Source organism: Capsaspora owczarzaki (genome assembly GCF_000151315.2).
Source record: "Capsaspora owczarzaki ATCC 30864 unplaced genomic scaffold supercont2.11, whole genome shotgun sequence".
Lineage (NCBI taxonomy): Eukaryota > Filasterea > Ministeriida > Capsasporidae > Capsaspora > Capsaspora owczarzaki.
In genome coordinates, this window is record NW_011887302.1 from 135,895 (window position 1) to 154,628 (window position 18,734).

An 18,734-nucleotide genomic window follows, 5' to 3' on the forward strand; every position below is an offset into this window, starting at 1 on the left:
CAAGAGCACGAACGCAAACGAGCTCCCACATTGCACTGCAGCAACCAACCGAGCGCGAGAGCAACACAACGACTGGTTGGAAGTGAGATCTCGACGTTGTTAGAGAACCTCCCCGCCGCCTTCCCCCTCTCGTTGAGCGTCAGAGTGCCGTCACGCTCGTAATGAAGCGCAATGAGCACACGCACCCTTGCTCTGGCACCAACGGCGTGCGCGGAAGGAGTCCAAGCGCGGGAAGCCTCGCTCAAGTGACTGAGTTTTGCCGCGTCGGCAACTCTTCCCTTCTGCACCATTCGCTTTGGCTGCTGCCTGTTGGCTCGCTCAGCCGACCTCGCGAAATGTGTGCTTGTTGACAATCCAAAGTCGGCAGCTTTTGGCTTTGGGGTGGTTTTTGACCGTCGGAAGCACCGCTCAGTTGCACCTGAACGACCCGCCAATGCACTTTCACACACTTGCATCGATTCACACTCACCAACGTTGACTTTCTGGACTTTTGCACTATTGCTTGACACAGAAGAGAGAAGAAAAACAAAAAACCCAACCAAACCAAACCAAACTACAAAGACAAGTTCCAAGACACCGCCCAAGAGACACCCGTTCCAGTTTCGTTTTTGGTTTCGTCTTTGTTGTTGTCGTTGTTGTTTTGGAACCGAGACAAAAAAATGCTGGCAACTCGGCGGAAACAAGCGCAACAAGCACCGACTCGGATGGTCGCTTCTTCAACCGTGCTGCTCGCAGTGCTGGTAGCAGTGGCAGCACTGACACCAGGCCATGCCGTCGCGTTCTACCTGCCTGGAACCAACCCCCGCGAGTACCAGGCCAAAGACCCCATCGACCTCAGTGTTGTCAAGCTCACGTCGGTGCACACCCAGCTGCCGTACGAGTACTACACGCTGCCGTTCTGCACACCGCCGTCGCAAAAGCGCCTCGCCGAGAACATTGGCGAGATTCTCGGCGGCGATCGCATCATGGCGTCACTCTACCACGTTCGAATGAACGAGAATGTCGAGTTCCAGCTCTTGGACTGTGCCAGCAAGCCCATGGAGTACACGGCCGAGCAAGTAGACAAGTTTCGGGTGCACATTCGCGAAGAGTACCGCGCACACTGGCTGCTCGACAACCTGCCCGCAGCGACCGTCATCAGCAAGCCCGGCGAATCCCTCAAGTACGCCATGGGCTTTCCCATCGGCCATTTTGAAAAGTCCAACGGCGCTGTCGCCCTGTACAACCACATTAACATTTTTGTCAAAGTCAACAAGGACGAGACCTTGGGCCTGATGCGCGTTGTTGGTTTCGAGGTTGCGCCGCAGTCCATCTCTGCAGACGGCACCGAGGTCGACGCCACCACCAACAAGGTTGTCAAGATTAGCGACCGACCGCTCTACCTCAAGACACTCGAAGCAGGCGAGAAGCTCAAGGTCTACTGGACTTACTCTGTTACTTTTATCAAGTCGGACACGCCGTGGATGTCGCGCTGGGACACGTACCTTCAAATGAGCGACGCGCAGATTCACTGGTACTCGATTGCCAACTCGATTGCGATTGTGGTCTTCCTCTCAGGCATTGTCGCCTTGATTATGGTTCGCACCCTCAACCGCGACATTGCGCGGTACAACGACGAAGAGTATCAGGTAACATTTCATTTGCAATTTGTGTCAATTGTTTGATTTCAGTCCGTGTTGCCAACTGTGTGTGTGTGTGTGTGTGTGTGTGTGTGTGTGTGTGTGTGTGTGTGTGTGTGTGTGTGTGTGTGTGTGTGTGTGTGTGTGTGTGTGTGTGTGTGTGTGTGCTCTTTTGGTTCTGCTCCACTCTGGTGCTCCAAACAGGACGCTGTGGAAGAAACTGGCTGGAAGCTGGTCCACGGTGACATCTTCCGCCCGCCGCGCCGCACTTCGCTTCTTGTGGCGTGCGTTGGTGGTGGCATCCAGATCTTTGAAACCCTGCTGGTGGTCATTACGCTTGCCATGATGGGCTTCCTCTCTCCCGCTGCACGTGGCAGCATGGTGAGCACGGGACTCGGCTTGTTTGTCCTGCTCGGCCTGCCGACTGGCTACTACTCGGCTCGACTCTACAAAACCTTGAAGGGCCAGTACTGGAAGAGCGCCGCGCTGCTTACCTCGGTGCTGTTCCCCGGCATTATCTTTTCGACCTACTTCTTCCTCAACTTTTTCGTCTACGCCAAGCATTCTTCTGGCGCCATTCCGCTCGGAACGCTCTTCCGTCTGTTGGCAATGTGGTTTGGAGTTTCCACTCCTTGTGTGTATCTGGGCGCGTACTTTGGTTTTTGTTGTTTGAGGGAGTGTTTGTTTGTTTGTTTGTTTGTTTGTTTGTTTGAGTGTTTTTTTTTATTCCAGCATGCTCACTCTCAAATTCCTGCGTCCCGACTCGCAGCCCTATGAATCGCCTGTCAGAACAAATCAAATACCTCGTCAAGTTCCGCCGGCACCCTGGTACATGAGCTGGCCTGTTAGGTAGGATCTTGTTGCTCGAGTTTGCTGGATTTTATGTGGGTTGGCGTCCTGTCGCAAGTTCAATCTCTCACCACTCTGTGTTTGTTGTTCCCCCGCCATTTTGAATCCACTTCAGTGTGTTATTGACTGGCATTCTTCCGTTTGGCGCAGTTTTCATCGAACTGTTCTTTGTCTTCTCGGCAATGTGGGAAAACAAGTCGTACTACCTGTTTGGCATCCTTTTCGTGGTGTTTTTGATTCTGGTCGTGACGTCGGCCCTGATTACCATCGTCATGATCTACTTTTTCCTGTGTAACGAAGATTACCACTGGTGGTGGAGGTCATTCCTGCTTTCGTCGGGCATGGCCTTCTATGTGCTGCTCTATGCCATTTTCTATTATGTCACCCAGCTGGACATTACCGACGCTGTGTCGGTGATGCTCTTCTTTGGCTATGCCTTTATCATTGTCGTGACCTTCTGGTTCCTGACTGGCACGGTTGGCTTCTACGCTGCCTACTGGTTTGTGACCCGGATCTACTCGTCTGTCAAGATTGATTGAGGCATTTGTTCTGTGAGGTTTAATGTATTGTTTCTATGATGGAAGTAAAATGTACGATTTTTATGGTAGCTTTGCATGCACGATTCAATCTGGTCCTCTGCATCAACAAGTTGAAATTGCATTGTTGGAGACCGTACGACATGCCAACTTCCCGCATCGGAAGGTAGCCAGTGGACGGAGCAACCGTACGACATGCCAACTTCCCGCATCGGAAGGTAGCCAGTGGACGGAGCAACGACAGCGAGCGTGGGGCCGTCGTCACGAAGTGTGTTTTCCATGAGACGAGGATCGTGATTGAGCATGTCCTGTGAGCGAAAATAGACAAGCAAACAAACAGACAAACAGACAAACAAACAGACAAACAAACAGACAAACAAACAGACAAACAAACAGACAAACAAACAGACAAACAAACAGACAAACAAACAGACAAACAACCAAACAAACAACCAAACAAACAAACAAGTCAGCCGTCACACACTTTCACCCCGCCGTCCTTGTCGCTCGGAGGGCGCCGTGCTGGTAAACGCGCGAGACTTGACGATGGTCACGGCCCATAAAAAGCGGTCGAGCGACAAGTCCATCTGCTCGATGCGCGCCGGATACAAGTCACGAAGCTCTCGGTTGACGTGGCGGTAGACGTCCGTCAAATGGGATCGCTCGGCGAGCACGAGATCGAGCATGTTGCGCTCAAAGGACGCGCCGACCGCCAACAGTCGTGCGTCAGACCAGAACAATGGCAAAGAATGGTCATCTCCGCGCGGGAGAAGACAAATGTACGGAAACCAGATCGACTCTTCGCCTTGCGCGTCCTCTGCAAGAATCTTTAACGCCACAGCGAGATGCTCCATGGACAGGGCCGAGTGGAAGGCGATTGGCAGATCCGCGGGAAGCTTGGATTCCTTCTCGTAGTCACATCGCGTACCTTCTCGCTGGCCAGCGGCTGCTGCCTTCCGACATTCCGCGGCCATGTCGAGGTTGTCGCCCAGCGTGTCGAAAAAGTCGGGAAACGTCGTGGCATAGGCCTCGTCACTGGTCAAAAGCAGCGACTTGGGAATGTGCAAGACCGTGTCGTGCGGTTTGACACCTTCAAGCGTCACAATCGTGCGACGGCGATGCAGCCCCGGCGTGTCGTACAGCGGGTCTAGCTCTGCTGGGTCGCGGTGGTCGGCGAGCTCGCCATGGCCGCCTTGATCCTGGGCTTTGTCCAGCTTGCCGCTCAGCAGCGCCTCTCGAAATCGCTTGATTCGCTCTTTGCGTAGCTGGAGACGATCGAGTGCAGCTTTCCTGGCAGCCATGTACTCTGTCTCTGGCTCGGCGTCCTCGCCCGCAATCCACGGCATGTCAAAGTGTCCGTCAGCCGCGTACTTGATTTCCAACGGCACATGCGAGCCGCCGTTGGCTCTGACCCAAGCCAGCAAATGTCTGAGCGAGCACTCGTTTGCAGCAATCTGAGCCTCGTTCTGGTCAATCTGGCCATTCTGACTCGGATTCTTGTCATTCTGGCTCAGATTCTTGCCATTATGGACTTGACCTTGGCCCGACCGCATCTCGGGCAGTTCCATCTGCTTCCCGTTGTTCTTGAGTGCACCCTTGTTTGATCCAGATGGTGCGATTGCGGCGGGAACACGGACTGGGATGTGCTCGTCGTGCTGGCGGACGTGCTCGGCTCTGATTTTGCCGCCAAACTCGTCCTGGCCCAGCCGCGCGCGTGCATGGCGCAGCGACTCCTGGTCGTACGGCGAGTATCGCGCGGGAACGAGCAGCCGGCGTCGTGACAGATCGGCGTCCCAGTCGTGGGCGACTTGACTGAGCACAATCACAAACGCTGCAAACAGGATCAAATCACAGTGACTGCGGAATTGGCGCCAAATCGGTCGCATTGTCATCATCAGTCCATCCACTACAAACAAAGGATGACTGAACAACAACAACAGCAACAGCAACAACATTACGATATCCACGAGGACTGATGATCAATAAAAAAATGGGTTGTGTGTAATTCGAGTTGAATGGGAAAAAAGACACACACAAAGAGCAAAAGCACAAAATCAACTTAATCCCAGTGTGGCGCCTTCCAGCCATACTTGTGACCGGCCTCGTACACTTCGGAAATGGTGCTTTCGACGCGGTTTTCAGCTTCAAGCTCCTGGTACTTGCGGTAGAGGAAGAGCGCGCAGCGGGCGTCTTCAATCGAGTCGTGCATGTCGGCCTGAATGTCAATCTTGAGCAAGTACCAGCAGAGGAATCGCAAAGACACCTTGCGCTGCCGCTTGCGGCTGTACAGCTCAACAGTGTCAATGATTTGGTCTGGAGGAACCAGGAGGTTGATGACACGAAAGTCCTTCTGCAGGCCATGGCCGACAAACTTGACGCCAGCATCAACCAGGTACCGCAGTTTAACGTACGCCGCCTTCAACGTGGTAACGTGCTTGGTCGAAATCGCAGCATCGAGATCGCCAGGCTTGATGCCTGAATACTTGGTCAGGTAGTCAGAGACTTGCTCGGACGTCGAAATGTAGTCATCAATCAACGGGATGCCTTCCAGCGGTCCTTGACCACGCACCACCGAGACGCGAGCCAGGTGGAACTGTGCGAGCTTGAGGGTTGACTTCGAGCCGTCGCTGCGCAGCTGGGCTTCTTCTGGGTTGAGCGAAACGAATTCGGCATCAATAGCCACCAGTTGACCGCTGGCCGGGATTTCATTGGGCGCCAATGGGGTGAATGTGGGAGGGTGCATGTTGCGTCGCGACTGAGCGGCAGCCAACTGTTGTTGTTGTTGTTGTTGTTGTTGCTGCTGCTGCTGCTGCTGCTGCTGCTGCTGTTGTTGTTGTTGTTGCTGCTGTTGCTGTTGCTGCTGCTGTTGCGCTGCCACGGACAGACCCAATGGCCCAGCGTGCTTGCGCACCGTTTGAGCAGTTGCGTGCGTGCTGGCGACACCACCTGCGCCACTCTCATGGAAGACAGCCAGAGTCAGCGGCGATCGAATGGGGGCATCCAGCAGGAACAGGTCGCGGCGAACATAGATGAGCGAGCACGGTTGCTTCCACGCGCTGTAGAAAGTCGTCGCCTCCAGTTCGGAGCTCTCGTGCACCGAAAAGTCATTGAACAACATCCACCGGGACGGCTTCATGGTCCAGACTTGGGCGGGATCGAGTCGGAAACGGCGCATGTACTCTTCGGCGACACACACGTGAGACACCAGATGGCCAGATGGCGAGTCCTCGTCTTTGATCAATACCACCGTTGCCACGAGCAGGTAGTCGGCGCTCGATGCGTTGGCAGCAGCACTGGCCGCGGCAGCTTTGTCCTCAGCGCTCAAAGGTGTGACGGTGTTGCTCTGCATGGCTTGGCTGACGGGTATCTCACTCACGCAGACACCACGACCGCGCTTGGCAGCAGAGCCACCACCCTCCGCGGCCGTGGGCAGGGTGAGCTTCAAGGCACTGGGCACACTGGGAATTGGATCGGTTGAAACGGCGGGATGAGAAGAGTGGTGGTGATGGTCATCGTGTCCAGCAAGAGTAGCAGTCGTAGCCGTAGCAGCCTTGTTGTCAGCCTCCGATCCAGACTCGTCTGCAAATAGCTGCCGGCGCGCTTCGCGTTCGGCTCGACGATCTGCAGCAGCGCGCAGGTTGGCAGCGTGCCGAGCTGCATGACCCTTTTCGAGGGCCGACCAGTAGTCGGCGCCACCTTCCTTGTCAGCAGCCATGTTCAGGGCGAGGACGAACGGAAGATTCGTAAGCGACCGCGTTTGCTCGCTCAGCGAGAATTTGTTGCATCGGTCGCACCAAGCCTTGGTGGTCTGCTCGCGGCGCAACGAATCCTCAATGATGGAGACGAATGGTCGCACGTGAGCTGCGCGAGAAGGTGTCAAGGCCGGGGCCGCAGCTGCTGAAGCGTTCGCACCAGTGGTGGAGCCGCCTACTCCTGTTGCCGACACCGAGGTGGGAGACGGCGGATAGATAAGGTCGAAAATGAACGTTTCCGTTGCCTTGACCTGATCTGCTCCGCAGGTACAGCGAGTGTGGGTGTCCACGACCGATCCAAAGGCCTGGCGAATGATGGAGACGGCCGGCGCGGGAGAGTTGGACGCGACAAGCGACGGCGTGGTTGGCAGCAAGTCTTGGTGCGCCTGCTGAAGCGCAAACCGCAAAAAGCTCTGAATCAGACGTGCCAAGTTGGCCTTGGCGGAGGCAAATTCATCAGCAAGCAGCAGACCAAGTGCCGACGCTTGCGGCACGTTGCGCAGTGCGCGAATCAAATTGTTTGCTTGGCAGGTGCCGCCAATGGACATGTCGAGCATGTGGAACAGGAAGGCCAGTTCGCACGCAATGCACGCATCCTTCCAGCACAGGTGGTTTTGCAGATGGGAGCGCAGAGGCCCCAGAAAGTACAAGACTTGCAAGACTGGGTTGCAGTAGGCGTTCGGGCTCTGTGCCTCGAGACCGCTAAACACGGTTGAATTGTAGTCGCCAAAATCAATGTCCTCCATGCCCATGCGCGTGTACTTGACCTCCACCTTTCTGTACTTTGGTGGTACGATCGAGCGGTACAGGACAGACTCGTCCAAGCCAGATGAGGAGTAGGAGGAGGAGGAGGAGGAGGAGGACGATTGCCCGCCCAACAGTCGTCGATCGCGAGCGGGTGACGAAAGCGCCCCACGACGAGCTGTTGCAGGACCAATTCGAGCAAGCCTCCCGGCTTGGGCCGCATTGGCGCTACCCGCCGAGTTGCGACCGGCGGCACGAAGCATGCCCTGGCCGATGGGATCAATCCAGTAGCGCGGATAGACGGTCTGGTTACGTCGGCGGACGGTCGGTTCGTTTGGAGAGTAGCCGACAAAGTCGACCACGCGCATGGCGCGAAGAATACTGTCGTCGATCGGCACAGGAGGTCGTCGCACAATGACTGTTTTCGACACTGGCCAATCCGAGCTGAGGGTGTCGCTCGACGGGAATGGCATGCCAATCGAGGCAAGCGGCACCGAGGTGTCCTCGACGGCCAGGGGCACAGCGCCGTCATAGAGCGAGAGAGCGTCTTGCCCGGGATGCTCGGTCTCACGCGAAAACTCATTCACCTGGACGCCGTCAAGTGATTCGAGCAGCTGCCCTTCGGGCGTGTAGAGGGAGTAGTCCATGGGAATGGGCTCGCCATTTTCGTCGTACTGCTGCGGCCCTTGGTATGCTTGCTGCTCGTCCCACACATTGTCGGCAACGAGCGCCGGCACCCACTCGCTCACCATTCCGGAAGAGTCACCGAACGCGAGCAGCTGGCACGAGGCCGACACGTCCAGTGCCGTGCAGTAGGACTCGTTCGTGTCCATGGCCAGCTTGCCGTAGAAGAGCGGCGGTGCAGCAGTACCAGAAGCATCGTACGCAGACACTGTACCCGAAGCCGAAACAACGACGATGCGCGACGAGAACTTTGACAAGAAGCGCAGGCGGTGCGCTCCGGTGGGGAAGCTGATGGGGGCTGTCGAGCGCATGTTGCGCAGATCATACACTTTGATGAAGGGATCGGCATACAGGTTGTTTCCGCCTCGGAACGAGTAACCGCACGCAGCAAGCAGGTTTCCGCAGACATCAAAGTCGGAAACCGGCCCGGTGAATGCCGTGAACTGATGCTCCTGCGCTCAAAAGCAGTGACGACACATGAACAAAGCAGAGGGTGATTCCCGATGCATCAAAGAAAAAAAAGTGAGTGTTTGAGTGGTGAGTGAGTAACTGAGAATTGTTCGCATTGGCGCTCAGACGAGCGTCGCTTTCGCTCGTTCGCTCGTTTCGCTCGTTCCCTCGTTTCGCGTTGTGCACCTACCACTTTGAGCGACTTTGGATCTCGCAGTTGCAGCACTCCTTGGGTTGTCCCGGCGCACAGGAAGCGGGCCTTGCGCAGGGCAGTGATGCCCGCTGGAGTGCCATTGCTCGGGTCTATAACACCTGCGTCGAGCTCCTTGACGACGCGCTGCTTGTGGAGATCTGCAATGAGCATTGTCGGCTGCGATCCAGCAAGCACAAAGCTGGCCGACTGAGCGGCGCTGACTTGGGACATGCATGAGAGGGACTGCATTGCGTCGGTCGCGAGGGAGAGCAGCGGGACGCCGCCGCGCGACGCAACGACCAGCGCGTCCTGGCCAAGCACGGCAACGCCATTGTCGATCGGCTGCAGCTGGACGACGGGCTGGTGCTGGAGCTGGAGCTGCACGCCACCGCCATGGGGATGCTGCTGCTGCTCGGCCGCTCGCTGCTGCGCCTGTGCCTGGGTCAGCGAGCGCCGCGTCAGGGGCTCGAACGAGGCATAGCGCTCGAGGGTCGGGAACAGGTACCCCGTCACGCGCCCGCTCGCCGAGGCAGACCAGAGCATCTCCTCTGCAGCGTCGAACGCAATGGACGTCGTTCCCGAGCCAAGCAGATCGTACTCGCGCCGCAGCTCGGCATAAGCACAATCACTCCCCATTTGAAAAAAATGGAACGAATCAAATGATATTGGAGGGAGTTTGTGGAGTGGGGTTGGGGTGCGGGGGGCGAACGGAAGATAGAGAAAGGGAAAAGACAAAACGACTGAGAACGAATACGAATTTGGAAGCATTCTGAGAGTACATGGATGGATAAATGTCGATTGTATTCGTTTGATCAGTCAAACAGTGACGGACAATCCATTGCTCCACCAACACACACACACACACTCTTTGATAAGAAGCAGCGCCGGCCTCGATTACGCCTTGCTCGGGGAGTCGCCACTCGCCTTAGATGCGAGCATGAGGGCGATCGCCACAATCGGGATGTGGATCAAGATGCCCACGATTTGAAGGGCAAAGCCAGGGCCGTTGTCGGGACTCTCGGGAGATCCAGCATTCTCCAGCAGGTCTTCGACATACTTGCGGTGAATACCGAGACCGATAGAGCCGAACAGAATGACCAGGAAGGCACACACGGTCGCGAGCAAGTAGGGAAGCTTTTGGTTTGTCTTCATCCCGACGAGTCCCAGGAAGAAGACGGTAATGCTGCTCACGAGTGCGGCCGCCGTCAGCACAAGACCACCACGGATCATCGAATCGAAGGTGAATGGGACTCCGGGAAGCTCCAAGGCTGTTCAGTAAGTAGCAGCGCACACACAAGTACACAAACATTCACAACAACATCAACAACATCACAACAATAGCTTGGTGAGACCACAAAAACCGACAAACAACGCCTCATGCTTAAGACTTCATCAGAAGCGCCAGCTTACAATCCCAGTAGCTGAGGGTCATTGAATCGCTGCCCACAACAGCCGCAACGCGGTTAAAGTAAAAGTCAATCGATGCGCCGGGGATTTGGGAGACCGGGACGCCTTGCGCGGCACCCAAGAAAATAGTGCCGACAGCGGCTCCAATTGGCAGCAGGAAAGCTGCGAATGAAAACAAACAAACAAAAGTGAATCAATGTGCAAAGTGAGTGAAAATTCAAACAGGAATCGAAACGATGAAAAAGTGCAACGAGAAACATTTTCTTGGCTTTTGTTCAAAATAAATATTGTTGGGATGCGAATTCAAAAAACGAGTCCACAACAAGAAAACTCAACAAAAACAAAAAAAAAAAAAAAAAAAAAAAAAACCAAAACAAAAACAAGAAAAAAAAATTCAAAACAAAAACAAGAATTTTTTTTTCAAAATCCCATCCTTTTTCTTCTTCTGGCGTTCGCTCTAACTTTGCTCTAACTTTGCGATCGATCGCTCGACTCTCTGAAGCACAATAAAACAAACCAGAGTCACGATCACGAGTCATCACTCACGCAAGCGCAGTGCGTTGTGATGAAGCACACCCATCACACTGAGTCATGATGTTTTGTGTGCCACAAAAACACACGGTGTGTCGTCACTTTCCCTCCCTCCCCCTGCTCGAACATTCCACCCCAACCACCCTCAACGCATCCGCATCAAAGAAGCACACAAACCGGCTCATCACCCAGCCGAGGGACGGGATTCGCGCTCAAAAGCGCAGCTGCTGACGTGGTTTGGGAAAATCGGATGCGAAAACGATGCAAATCAATGCGAAAAAAAAAAGAAAAAAAAAAAAGGAGGCGTAGCTCTCGTTCAAGTACCCCAACCCACAACGTCACTGCACGGCACGGCGCTTTGCAGTCCGGATTCAAAGTCCATTTGACACACAACCCCCTCCGCATCAGCAGATCTGATGGCGGATGGACGCCCGTTTGCTGCTTGAACTGCCAGAAACAAACTGTTGCATTTTTGTGCTGTTTTGTTCCCATTCCAGTACCCCACACATATTCCGCATTCCCGACCTCGCTCCCCGCTCGCGTCACCCCTCCCCCCGTCTCGGTGTTTGCTTTGGCAATCGACAATGCCACGTCATTGCATCTGCGTTCGTAATAACTTACACATTTGCGGAGAAAATGATTTCTTTCAAAAAACAAAAAAGAGTGATTTTTTTTTTCGATATCGTTCGATTTCTTGTTTGGGCTTTTTCTTGGTTTTTGTTTGTTGTGGACTGTTCGTTTTAATTTCCATCGTGATTTGAAAAACAACAGTCCGTTCGCTTTCTGCCAAGACAGACCTAGCCACAGAGACAGGCGCAGAGAGACAGAGCAGAGAACAGGCGCAGAACAAGAGCAGAACACTTGGCACTCTGGAGCACTCCACCGTTCCAAGCGCATCGACAGGGTTGGGGGTGTGGATGAGCACCCCCTCAGCGAACTCGGAGTCCCGTGCAACCGAAAATCGCCGATTTCGCAGTGTGGCACAAGGTTTGCTCCTCATTGGATTTGTTTTTGTTTAATTTTCAATTTACTTTTTAAATTTCTTGCTTTCAGAGCGGCTGTTTGCTCCCCTGACGACTGTGTACAGCTTGCACTACAAGCAGCAGCAGCAGCAGCAGCACTTGTAAAAGCGACACTCATTCGCTTGTTTTGATCGGGTCTGAACATAGAGACCTGCAATTCGGCTGTTTTGCTCTCCCTGAACATAGAGACCTGCAATTCGGCTGTTTTGCTCTCCCGACGATCACATCCGTCCGCATGACGATTCGAAAATCACTTTATTCAATTTCTTCCATTTGTCTTTTTTTTTTTTTTTTGTTTGCAACAGTGTTATGGATTGATGTCGATATGCACAAGTGAAGTCGCTTGTTTCCCTATTATTACTCGCATCTTCGTGGAACAAGCTCTGATCATAACATTTTTTACTTGGAGAAAGGAGTCACAGTCAGACCCTTCTGGAAGGCTGGGCGGGCAAACAGACGGGCAACCCAGGCATTCACGTTCTTGAACTCGTCCAGCTTCAAGTGCTCGCGACCGGCATAGCCAGTGTCGAGGCAGCGCACCCACGGGGCGGTGGCAATGTCAGCGATCGTCAGCTCGTTGCCGACAAGGTAGTCATGGCCTTCGAGCTGCTTCTCAAGGACGCCCAGCAGACGGCGAGCCTCCGTCGTGTAGCGGTTGATGGCGTACTCGATCTTTTCCGGCGCGTACTTGTAAAAGTGGCCGAATTGGCTGAGGGGTGTTGTGAGAATCAAAAAGCGCATGCATATGATGATTGATGTGAGTGGTCGTCGATCGTGTCTCTCCTTTGTGTAAGTTTGAAGGAGGCGACAACCAACAACACTCTGAGACGGGCAACTCGAACTTGGCTTACCCAAACATGGGACCGACGCCGGCCATCTGGAAGAAGAGCCACTGGATGACCTCGAGGCGCTGACGAGCATCCTTGGGCAAGAGCTTGCCAGTCTTCTCGGCGAGGTGCAGCAGAATGGCACCCGACTCGAAGACGGGCGTTTCCTGGCCGTCCACAGTGTCGACGATGGCCGGGATCTTTGAGTTTGGGTTGACGCGCTTGAACTCGGGCGTGAACTGATCGCCGCTCATAATGTTGATCGTGTGTGCCTCGTACGGCAGACCGAGTTCCTCGAGCGCAATGGCGACCTAGCAGATGACACAGAGCAGAGAGCGACGTGAGCGTTTTTCAAATGTTCCGTTTTGAACGCGAATTCACTCAGTCCCACTGAGGTCAGGGTCAGGGGGAGAGTCCGACCTGCCAGACCAACAACTCCCTCACACACACACACACACGCAAGCACATAGATGTGTGCACACGGCATTGAACGCGACGCGGTTGGGGGAAACTGTGCAAAACGTTGTCGGAGGTTTAAGATTTGAAAAAATCTCCGTGCTCGTTGTTGTTGCGTTCTCGCGCTCTGCGCTCTCATGCCACTCGTCCCACTGCAGAGTGTGGGGGAGTAGAATGACGAGCTTGTCACGGGTGGGGTTTACCTTCTGGCCGTTGGGGGTGGCGAGCGAGTAGAGCTGGATTGGCTTGGACATCATGGTGCTGGTTGTTCGTGTTGATTTGCTTGACTGTGGAACTGCAGTAGTCGTGGAAAGAGACTGAGCTCGGACTGGCGGCGGATTTGGATGGGTCGGTTGCTTATGAAGCTGACGGAATAATACGCCGTGTTGCGGTGGTGCGGAACAATGCGAGGCAGACCTCGTCGTCACGGCCGCGGCGGAGGCCAGGTTTGCACGGCCGATCCTCGTCACAGTGAGCAGCGTCCCAGTCGCAGTGGCCGCTGCTGCGGGAATGACTCGACCACCAGCACGACAAGCGAGAAGCATTGTGTTTGCAATAAAATAATAAGAATACAAAAAGAGAGAGTGCGTTTCGAGATTACCGGCAAACGAACTAAACTCGAAGTGAAAATCTCCGTATCTGTGAAGATCAGCACAGCCTTTCGTTGCATCGTTGCATCGTTAGATTGAACGTCAAAGTTGAGAAGACAACTACGCCAAGTCAGTGTAAAATGTTCTGGTATTGGCCAATTTGATTCGTCGGGAATCGTGCTGTCGTGTAGATCTAGCGAGAACCGGAAGTTGGTTTGGGGAAAACACAGATGATGCCTCTTCGTAAAGCGTTGTACTGTTGTTGTCCCGAATACAATAGCAAGCAGCCGAATTGCTTTCTTGTCTGAGAACCTGCGCGATCAGTCCATTTTGTTGTTAACGAAATCACACAAATGAGTGAAGCGGATACACGCACAGCCCTCGCAGAATACGGGCGACAACTGGAGGCATTGGCTTCGGATAATGTGAGGCATTATATATTTTGAAAGGCGAGAGTGCTTGCTGTCTGAGCAACCAACCAAAGAAGAAAGGGGGGGGGGGGACAACACGATCAGTATCAACTTTTATTGGATAAAATCACAAGTTCGTAGGATCGACCTCACTAACGTCGGTTGTCCTTCCTTTCTTTTGCTAACCCTCCTGTTCTGTTCTGCGTGTTTTGTCACTTTTCAGGCGGATCGGTCTCTCGTTGTGCTCAGCGAGCTCGCCAAGCAACCCATCAGCGTCACCTTGCTCTCCGTACGACTTTTCGTTTCCATTGTGGAGTATCATTGATTCATTGATCCCACACTATGATGCATTGAAGCCGGGGGCAATCGTTTTCAACCCAAAACCCTAACACCCGCGCTCGCCATTGTCATTGTACGAAATTGTAGGACACGGGCATCGGCAAGATTGTCAACAACTTTGGTAAGCGCGCGACGAACGCAGCCGTGCAAGCGGAAGCCAAGCGCGTTGTCGCGTTGTGGAAGACGGCGTGCAATGCCGAGGGCGCTGCTGCTCCTGCCACTCCTACTCCTGTTCCTGCTGGCTTTGCAAGCCAGACTCAGAACGCACCGACGCCGACCGTGTCGCGGGCGGAGAGCTCAGGTAGTGCGCCTGCCGAGCCAGCCCGTCGATCGTCCGTCAACTCGAACGCCATCTCAACGCTCGTGCACACCGGTGACGCTCATCGAGACAGCTGCATTAAAGCACTGGCAAAGGCGCTTGATCCCACCGTGACGGACGAGACGCAAATCTCAGGTTTGAGGCAGCAGCCTTTCTGTATTTTGCATTGTGTTTTTCGTTTGCCTGGGGTTGCCTCACTTTTGCCTCCTTGCAGAGTACTTTGTGTCATTGGCGCAGAGCATCGAAGCCAGCATATACAAGCTGCACAATAGCGAAGTGTCGCCAAAGTACAAGACTGCCGTGCGAAGCAAAATGTTCAACTTGAAACAGAACGAAGACTTTCGAAAGGCCGTCCTCAACGGTTCGATCCCACCAGAGAAGGTTGCTGTCATGACTTCCGAGGTATGGACAGCTAATTGTTCAGCAGAGACGGTGGATATTGATGCGCCGGGGCGGGGAAGGAGGCGGTTTTTTTTTTTGTTTTGTTGGCCGACACACTCTTTCTCAAATTTGCATTGTTGGTCTGGTTGGCAGGAGATGGCAACCAAGGAGCTGAACGCAGAACGCAAAAAGTTAACGACAGAGGCCATGAACGACGCGCAGATGCCTGCACCAAAGATGTCCAAGACGGATCAGCTCCGATGTGGCAAGTGTGGCAAACGCGATGCCTCCTATTTCCAGTTGCAAACCCGCAGCTCCGATGAACCCATGACAACTTTCGTGACCTGCAACGTCTGCGGTCACAACTGGAAGGTACTGAACGCTTGCGTTGTTTTGGCTGTGGTTTGCAGCACTGACCTTGTTTGCTTGTTTTCTTTTGTTGTCATTTTTTCTTTTGCGTTTTCTATTTGATAGTTCTGCTGAGCAATTTTCCCGGAAAGGGGTTAAGCTTCAACCATCTTGAAAGCCCAAAGATGATCATTGAAAACGGCAGCAACAACACAAACCCAAAAAAATAAAAGTACAAGAGACGCCCACCACGTTTTTTGTTTTATTCTGCATTCGTTTTCTGTTTCTTTTTTTGGCGGCATTTCTTGGCTGTTTCTTGGCAGGATGACGACAGTGACTGCCGAGCTGGAGGCTCGAATCCCGCGACCTCGACGCTCGGATCGAGAAACTCAAGGCTGACGCAGCGGCGTGCACGGCGGCACTGATCGCGGCGGGAGATTCGCCGAGTGAGGACGTCCGACAAACCAAATCTCCAACGCAGGCTTTTCCATCGCCGCCGCGAAGATGATGCAGAAAATCTGGGGTACTGCCCTCGTCGAGCACCTTTCCAGCGAATTCGAATACAAACTCCACACTCTGCTGATCACGGCGGCCAGAATCAGGGCTGAAGAAAAGTACCTTCGGGCAGGTGAGTGAGCTGCCCAATGTCGACTGGTAGAGGATGGTTGCGCCGTGCTGCGCTGGCTGACTTTGTTTGTTTTGCGTTTTGATGCAGTCGAAGGTTCACACGTGTTTCCTGCCACTCTCCCCGACATGCCTACGATCATGTACTGCGATCCTACGCCCATCGCTGCAAAACACCACGACCCTGCCGACTACACGAACAGAACAGAACAGCGCATACTCGTTGTCCCGAAACTGTCTCCAGCTTAAACGCTCTATCGAACTTAGTCGCGAGTCACACTCGTTGACGACAACTCTCGCACGAAGGCGTTGCAAGCCATGTTGGAGGAGCTGGGGTTCTCCTCCTGAGCCAAATGGAGACAAGATGCTGTGTGTGTGTGTGTGTGTGTGCACGTGTTTGTTTGTTCGGCCGGCTTTAAGCTTGGCTCGCTTGCTCGACCTTGACTGTACGAAAAATCTGCCCACACATTTAACACTGCACTGTTATTCACCTGCTTTTACATCCTGGTGCACATGCACATGCAGTCGGCTTGGGTTGAATGGCCAACCATTTGACCCACACCGTCGAGTGCCAGTTTTCCACCAGTTTTCTTGTTTTGCGCTAGGTAGCCTTGTTAAAGCCGGTGGGGTTTTGGCTTTGCCAGCGCCACAAATCCTCGCACATTTCCTCGAGATTTCGCGTGGCAGTCCATTTGAGTTCGGCTGCTGCCAGCGCAGGATCGGCGTAGACAGTAGCCACGTCGCCAGCACGGCGTGGTGCAAACTACAAGGATTTGGAATAAGCCAAGGAGAGGCAATGAGCATCGGCAGTAGCCAAGCCCTCTAGAGAGCGCCCTCGACTCTTTGTTTCTTCGTTCTTTGTGTTAGCTTTTGTTCTTACCTCAACAGGAACGGGCTTGCCAGAGGCCTTCTCAAACGCCTTGGCCATCTCGAGCACAGAGTAGCCCTTGCCGGTGCCGAGGTTGTAGACGACACAGCCGCAGTTGTCTTGGATGCGGGCGAGCGCCGCGACGTGGCCCAGCGCGAGATCAACCACATGAATGTAGTCGCGCACGCCCGTGCCGTCGGGGGTGTCGTAATCCTTGCCGTAGACGTTGAGGAAGGGACGGCGGCCGATGGCAACCTGAGCAATGTACGGCATCAGGTTGTTGGGAATGCCTGAAGGGTCTTCGCCGATCGTGCCGGACTTGTGGGCACCGACAGGGTTGAAGTAGCGCAGCAGGACAATGTTCATTGACTTGTTGGCAGCCTGGACGTCGCGGAGGATTTGCTCAATGAACAGCTTGGTGGCACCGTATGGATTGGTCGTCCTGAGCGGGTGCTTCTCGTTGAGTGGCAGGTAGTCTGGGGCACCGTAGACGGTGGCCGAGGACGAGAAGATGAGGTTTTTGACGCCAAACTGCTCCATGACCTCGAGCAGGACGAGCGTTCCAGTGATGTTGTTGTGGTAGTACTTGAGCGGGAGCTGCGAAGACTCTCCGACAGCCTTCAGTCCAGCAAAGTGGATGACGGCGTCGAACGTGGCCGACTTGGCAGTGGTTTCAGCCCGAAACACGGCAGTCAGTGCCTCGCGGTCGAGCAGGTCGACCTTGTGGAACGGGGCGTGCTTTCCCGTGATTGCCTCGACGCGCTTGACCGATTCTGTTCGAAGGTGTAGTATATCAGAGGTGGTGGTGGTTAGGGTTAGGGTTAGGGTGAGATTTGAGTTGGGTGACCAGCCGTTCGTTCTCGCTCTTGTCCAAGTGATCCACTCTCGATGTTCTGAATACACTGAATGATTTGACTTATTGACTGAATGATGATTGAATGAATGATTGACTGAATGATTGATTTGATCGATGTATGGCTTTTCCATTGCCACGTCCTCAACCTCGCTCTGTCTCTCGCTTTCACTCGCTCTCTCCTGGTTGCCACGTCATCGCTATTCTTCAATAAACATCGTCCTCATACTAAATCACAACAATGACTCATCTGTTGCCCCTGCCCCCTCTTCCATTTAGTTTGTGATTTTGCCGCCAAATGCAATGGGTTCGACCAATTCCATATGGCGTCACTCACTCTCACTCACTCTCACTCACTCTCACTCTCGCTCACTATCACTCACTATCACTCACTATCACTCACTATCACTGCCACGAACGCACTCTGACTCGGGAGTGGTCCTGCGCCTTTGTCGCTCTCTCTCTCTCTCTCTCGTCTCGCTTCGTCATTTCACTCACTGCTACCACCATCCCACATCGCTTTCTTCGGTTTACAACAAAACTCACCGGCGCTCGAGTTGATCAGGTTGTCCACAATGACAACTTCGTGGTTTTGAGTCAGAAGCTCAACCACAGTGTGGCTGCCAATAAACCCAGCGCCGCCAGTCACCAAAATCCTCATCCTTGGAAGACAAACGTAGAGTGAGCTCGAACACCTAATCCATCCATCCATACTAGTAAATAGATGAAACCGATGCATGACAAGAAGGATGGATCACGGGAGCATCGGTTGACTTGGTAAAAGAGCGAAAGGAGGGGGAAAAAGGCTCGATCTGCCATGGAACCAGTCAATCCTGACTCGCCTTCCCCTCTTCAATGCATGATTGCCCCTTCTTCATCGTGCTGTTTTGTCGGTTGCCGTTTGTTGTAGACAATTGAATGTTAGAAAAACA

The 18,734-nt window shown here is 53.7% G+C and overlaps 7 protein-coding genes across 7 annotated transcripts; 2 read left to right on the plus strand and 5 right to left on the minus strand.

Annotated features, from left to right (window-relative positions):
- Positions 1-511: 511 nt before the first annotated feature.
- CAOG_06252 (EMP/nonaspanin domain family protein) lies at positions 512-3,007 on the plus strand (the record flags this gene model as incomplete). Its single annotated transcript, XM_004344951.2, has 4 exons — positions 512-1,628; positions 1,824-2,269; positions 2,352-2,468; positions 2,584-3,007. Exons 1-4 carry the CDS (start codon positions 660-662, stop codon positions 3,005-3,007), a joined length of 1,956 nt encoding a protein of 651 aa, XP_004345001.2. The 5' UTR covers positions 512-659.
- A 106-nt stretch (positions 3,008-3,113) lies between these two features.
- Positions 3,114-4,912, minus strand: CAOG_06253 (hypothetical protein; the record flags this gene model as incomplete). Its single annotated transcript, XM_004344952.2, has 2 exons — positions 3,485-4,912; positions 3,114-3,312 (listed from the first exon to the last, which is right to left on the minus strand). Coding segments are annotated over exons 1-2 (1,614 nt in total), but the record flags the coding sequence as incomplete, so codon positions are not given.
- Positions 4,913-4,997: 85 nt separating this feature from the next.
- Positions 4,998-9,557, minus strand: CAOG_06254 (ubiquitin specific peptidase 52). The gene is made up of 2 exons (XM_004344953.2): positions 8,825-9,557; positions 4,998-8,636 (listed from the first exon to the last, which is right to left on the minus strand). The coding sequence occupies exons 1-2, from the start codon at positions 9,461-9,463 to the stop codon at positions 5,064-5,066; spliced, it is 4,212 nt and encodes a 1,403-aa protein (XP_004345003.1). The 5' UTR covers positions 9,464-9,557; the 3' UTR covers positions 4,998-5,063.
- Positions 9,558-9,612: 55 nt separating this feature from the next.
- Positions 9,613-11,411, minus strand: CAOG_06255 (hypothetical protein). The gene is made up of 3 exons (XM_004344954.2): positions 11,387-11,411; positions 10,238-10,396; positions 9,613-10,095 (listed from the first exon to the last, which is right to left on the minus strand). Exons 1-3 carry the CDS (start codon positions 11,388-11,390, stop codon positions 9,722-9,724), a joined length of 537 nt encoding a protein of 178 aa, XP_004345004.2. The 5' UTR covers positions 11,391-11,411; the 3' UTR covers positions 9,613-9,721.
- A 614-nt stretch (positions 11,412-12,025) lies between these two features.
- Positions 12,026-13,641, minus strand: CAOG_06256 (glutathione S-transferase domain-containing protein). The gene is made up of 3 exons (XM_004344955.2): positions 13,274-13,641; positions 12,639-12,925; positions 12,026-12,496 (listed from the first exon to the last, which is right to left on the minus strand). Exons 1-3 carry the CDS (start codon positions 13,613-13,615, stop codon positions 12,187-12,189), a joined length of 939 nt encoding a protein of 312 aa, XP_004345005.2. The 5' UTR covers positions 13,616-13,641; the 3' UTR covers positions 12,026-12,186.
- A 372-nt stretch (positions 13,642-14,013) lies between these two features.
- On the plus strand, positions 14,014-16,330 carry CAOG_06257 (transcription elongation factor A; the record flags this gene model as incomplete). Its single annotated transcript, XM_004344956.1, has 8 exons — positions 14,014-14,085; positions 14,294-14,359; positions 14,497-14,863; positions 14,943-15,130; positions 15,263-15,481; positions 15,781-15,865; positions 15,939-16,085; positions 16,173-16,330. The coding sequence occupies 8 exons, from the start codon at positions 14,014-14,016 to the stop codon at positions 16,328-16,330; spliced, it is 1,302 nt and encodes a 433-aa protein (XP_004345006.1).
- A 173-nt stretch (positions 16,331-16,503) lies between these two features.
- On the minus strand, positions 16,504-18,474 carry CAOG_06258 (UDP-glucose 4-epimerase). The gene is made up of 3 exons (XM_004344957.2): positions 18,349-18,474; positions 16,962-17,722; positions 16,504-16,844 (listed from the first exon to the last, which is right to left on the minus strand). The coding sequence occupies exons 1-3, from the start codon at positions 18,461-18,463 to the stop codon at positions 16,683-16,685; spliced, it is 1,038 nt and encodes a 345-aa protein (XP_004345007.1). The 5' UTR covers positions 18,464-18,474; the 3' UTR covers positions 16,504-16,682.
- Positions 18,475-18,734: the final 260 nt, after the last annotated feature.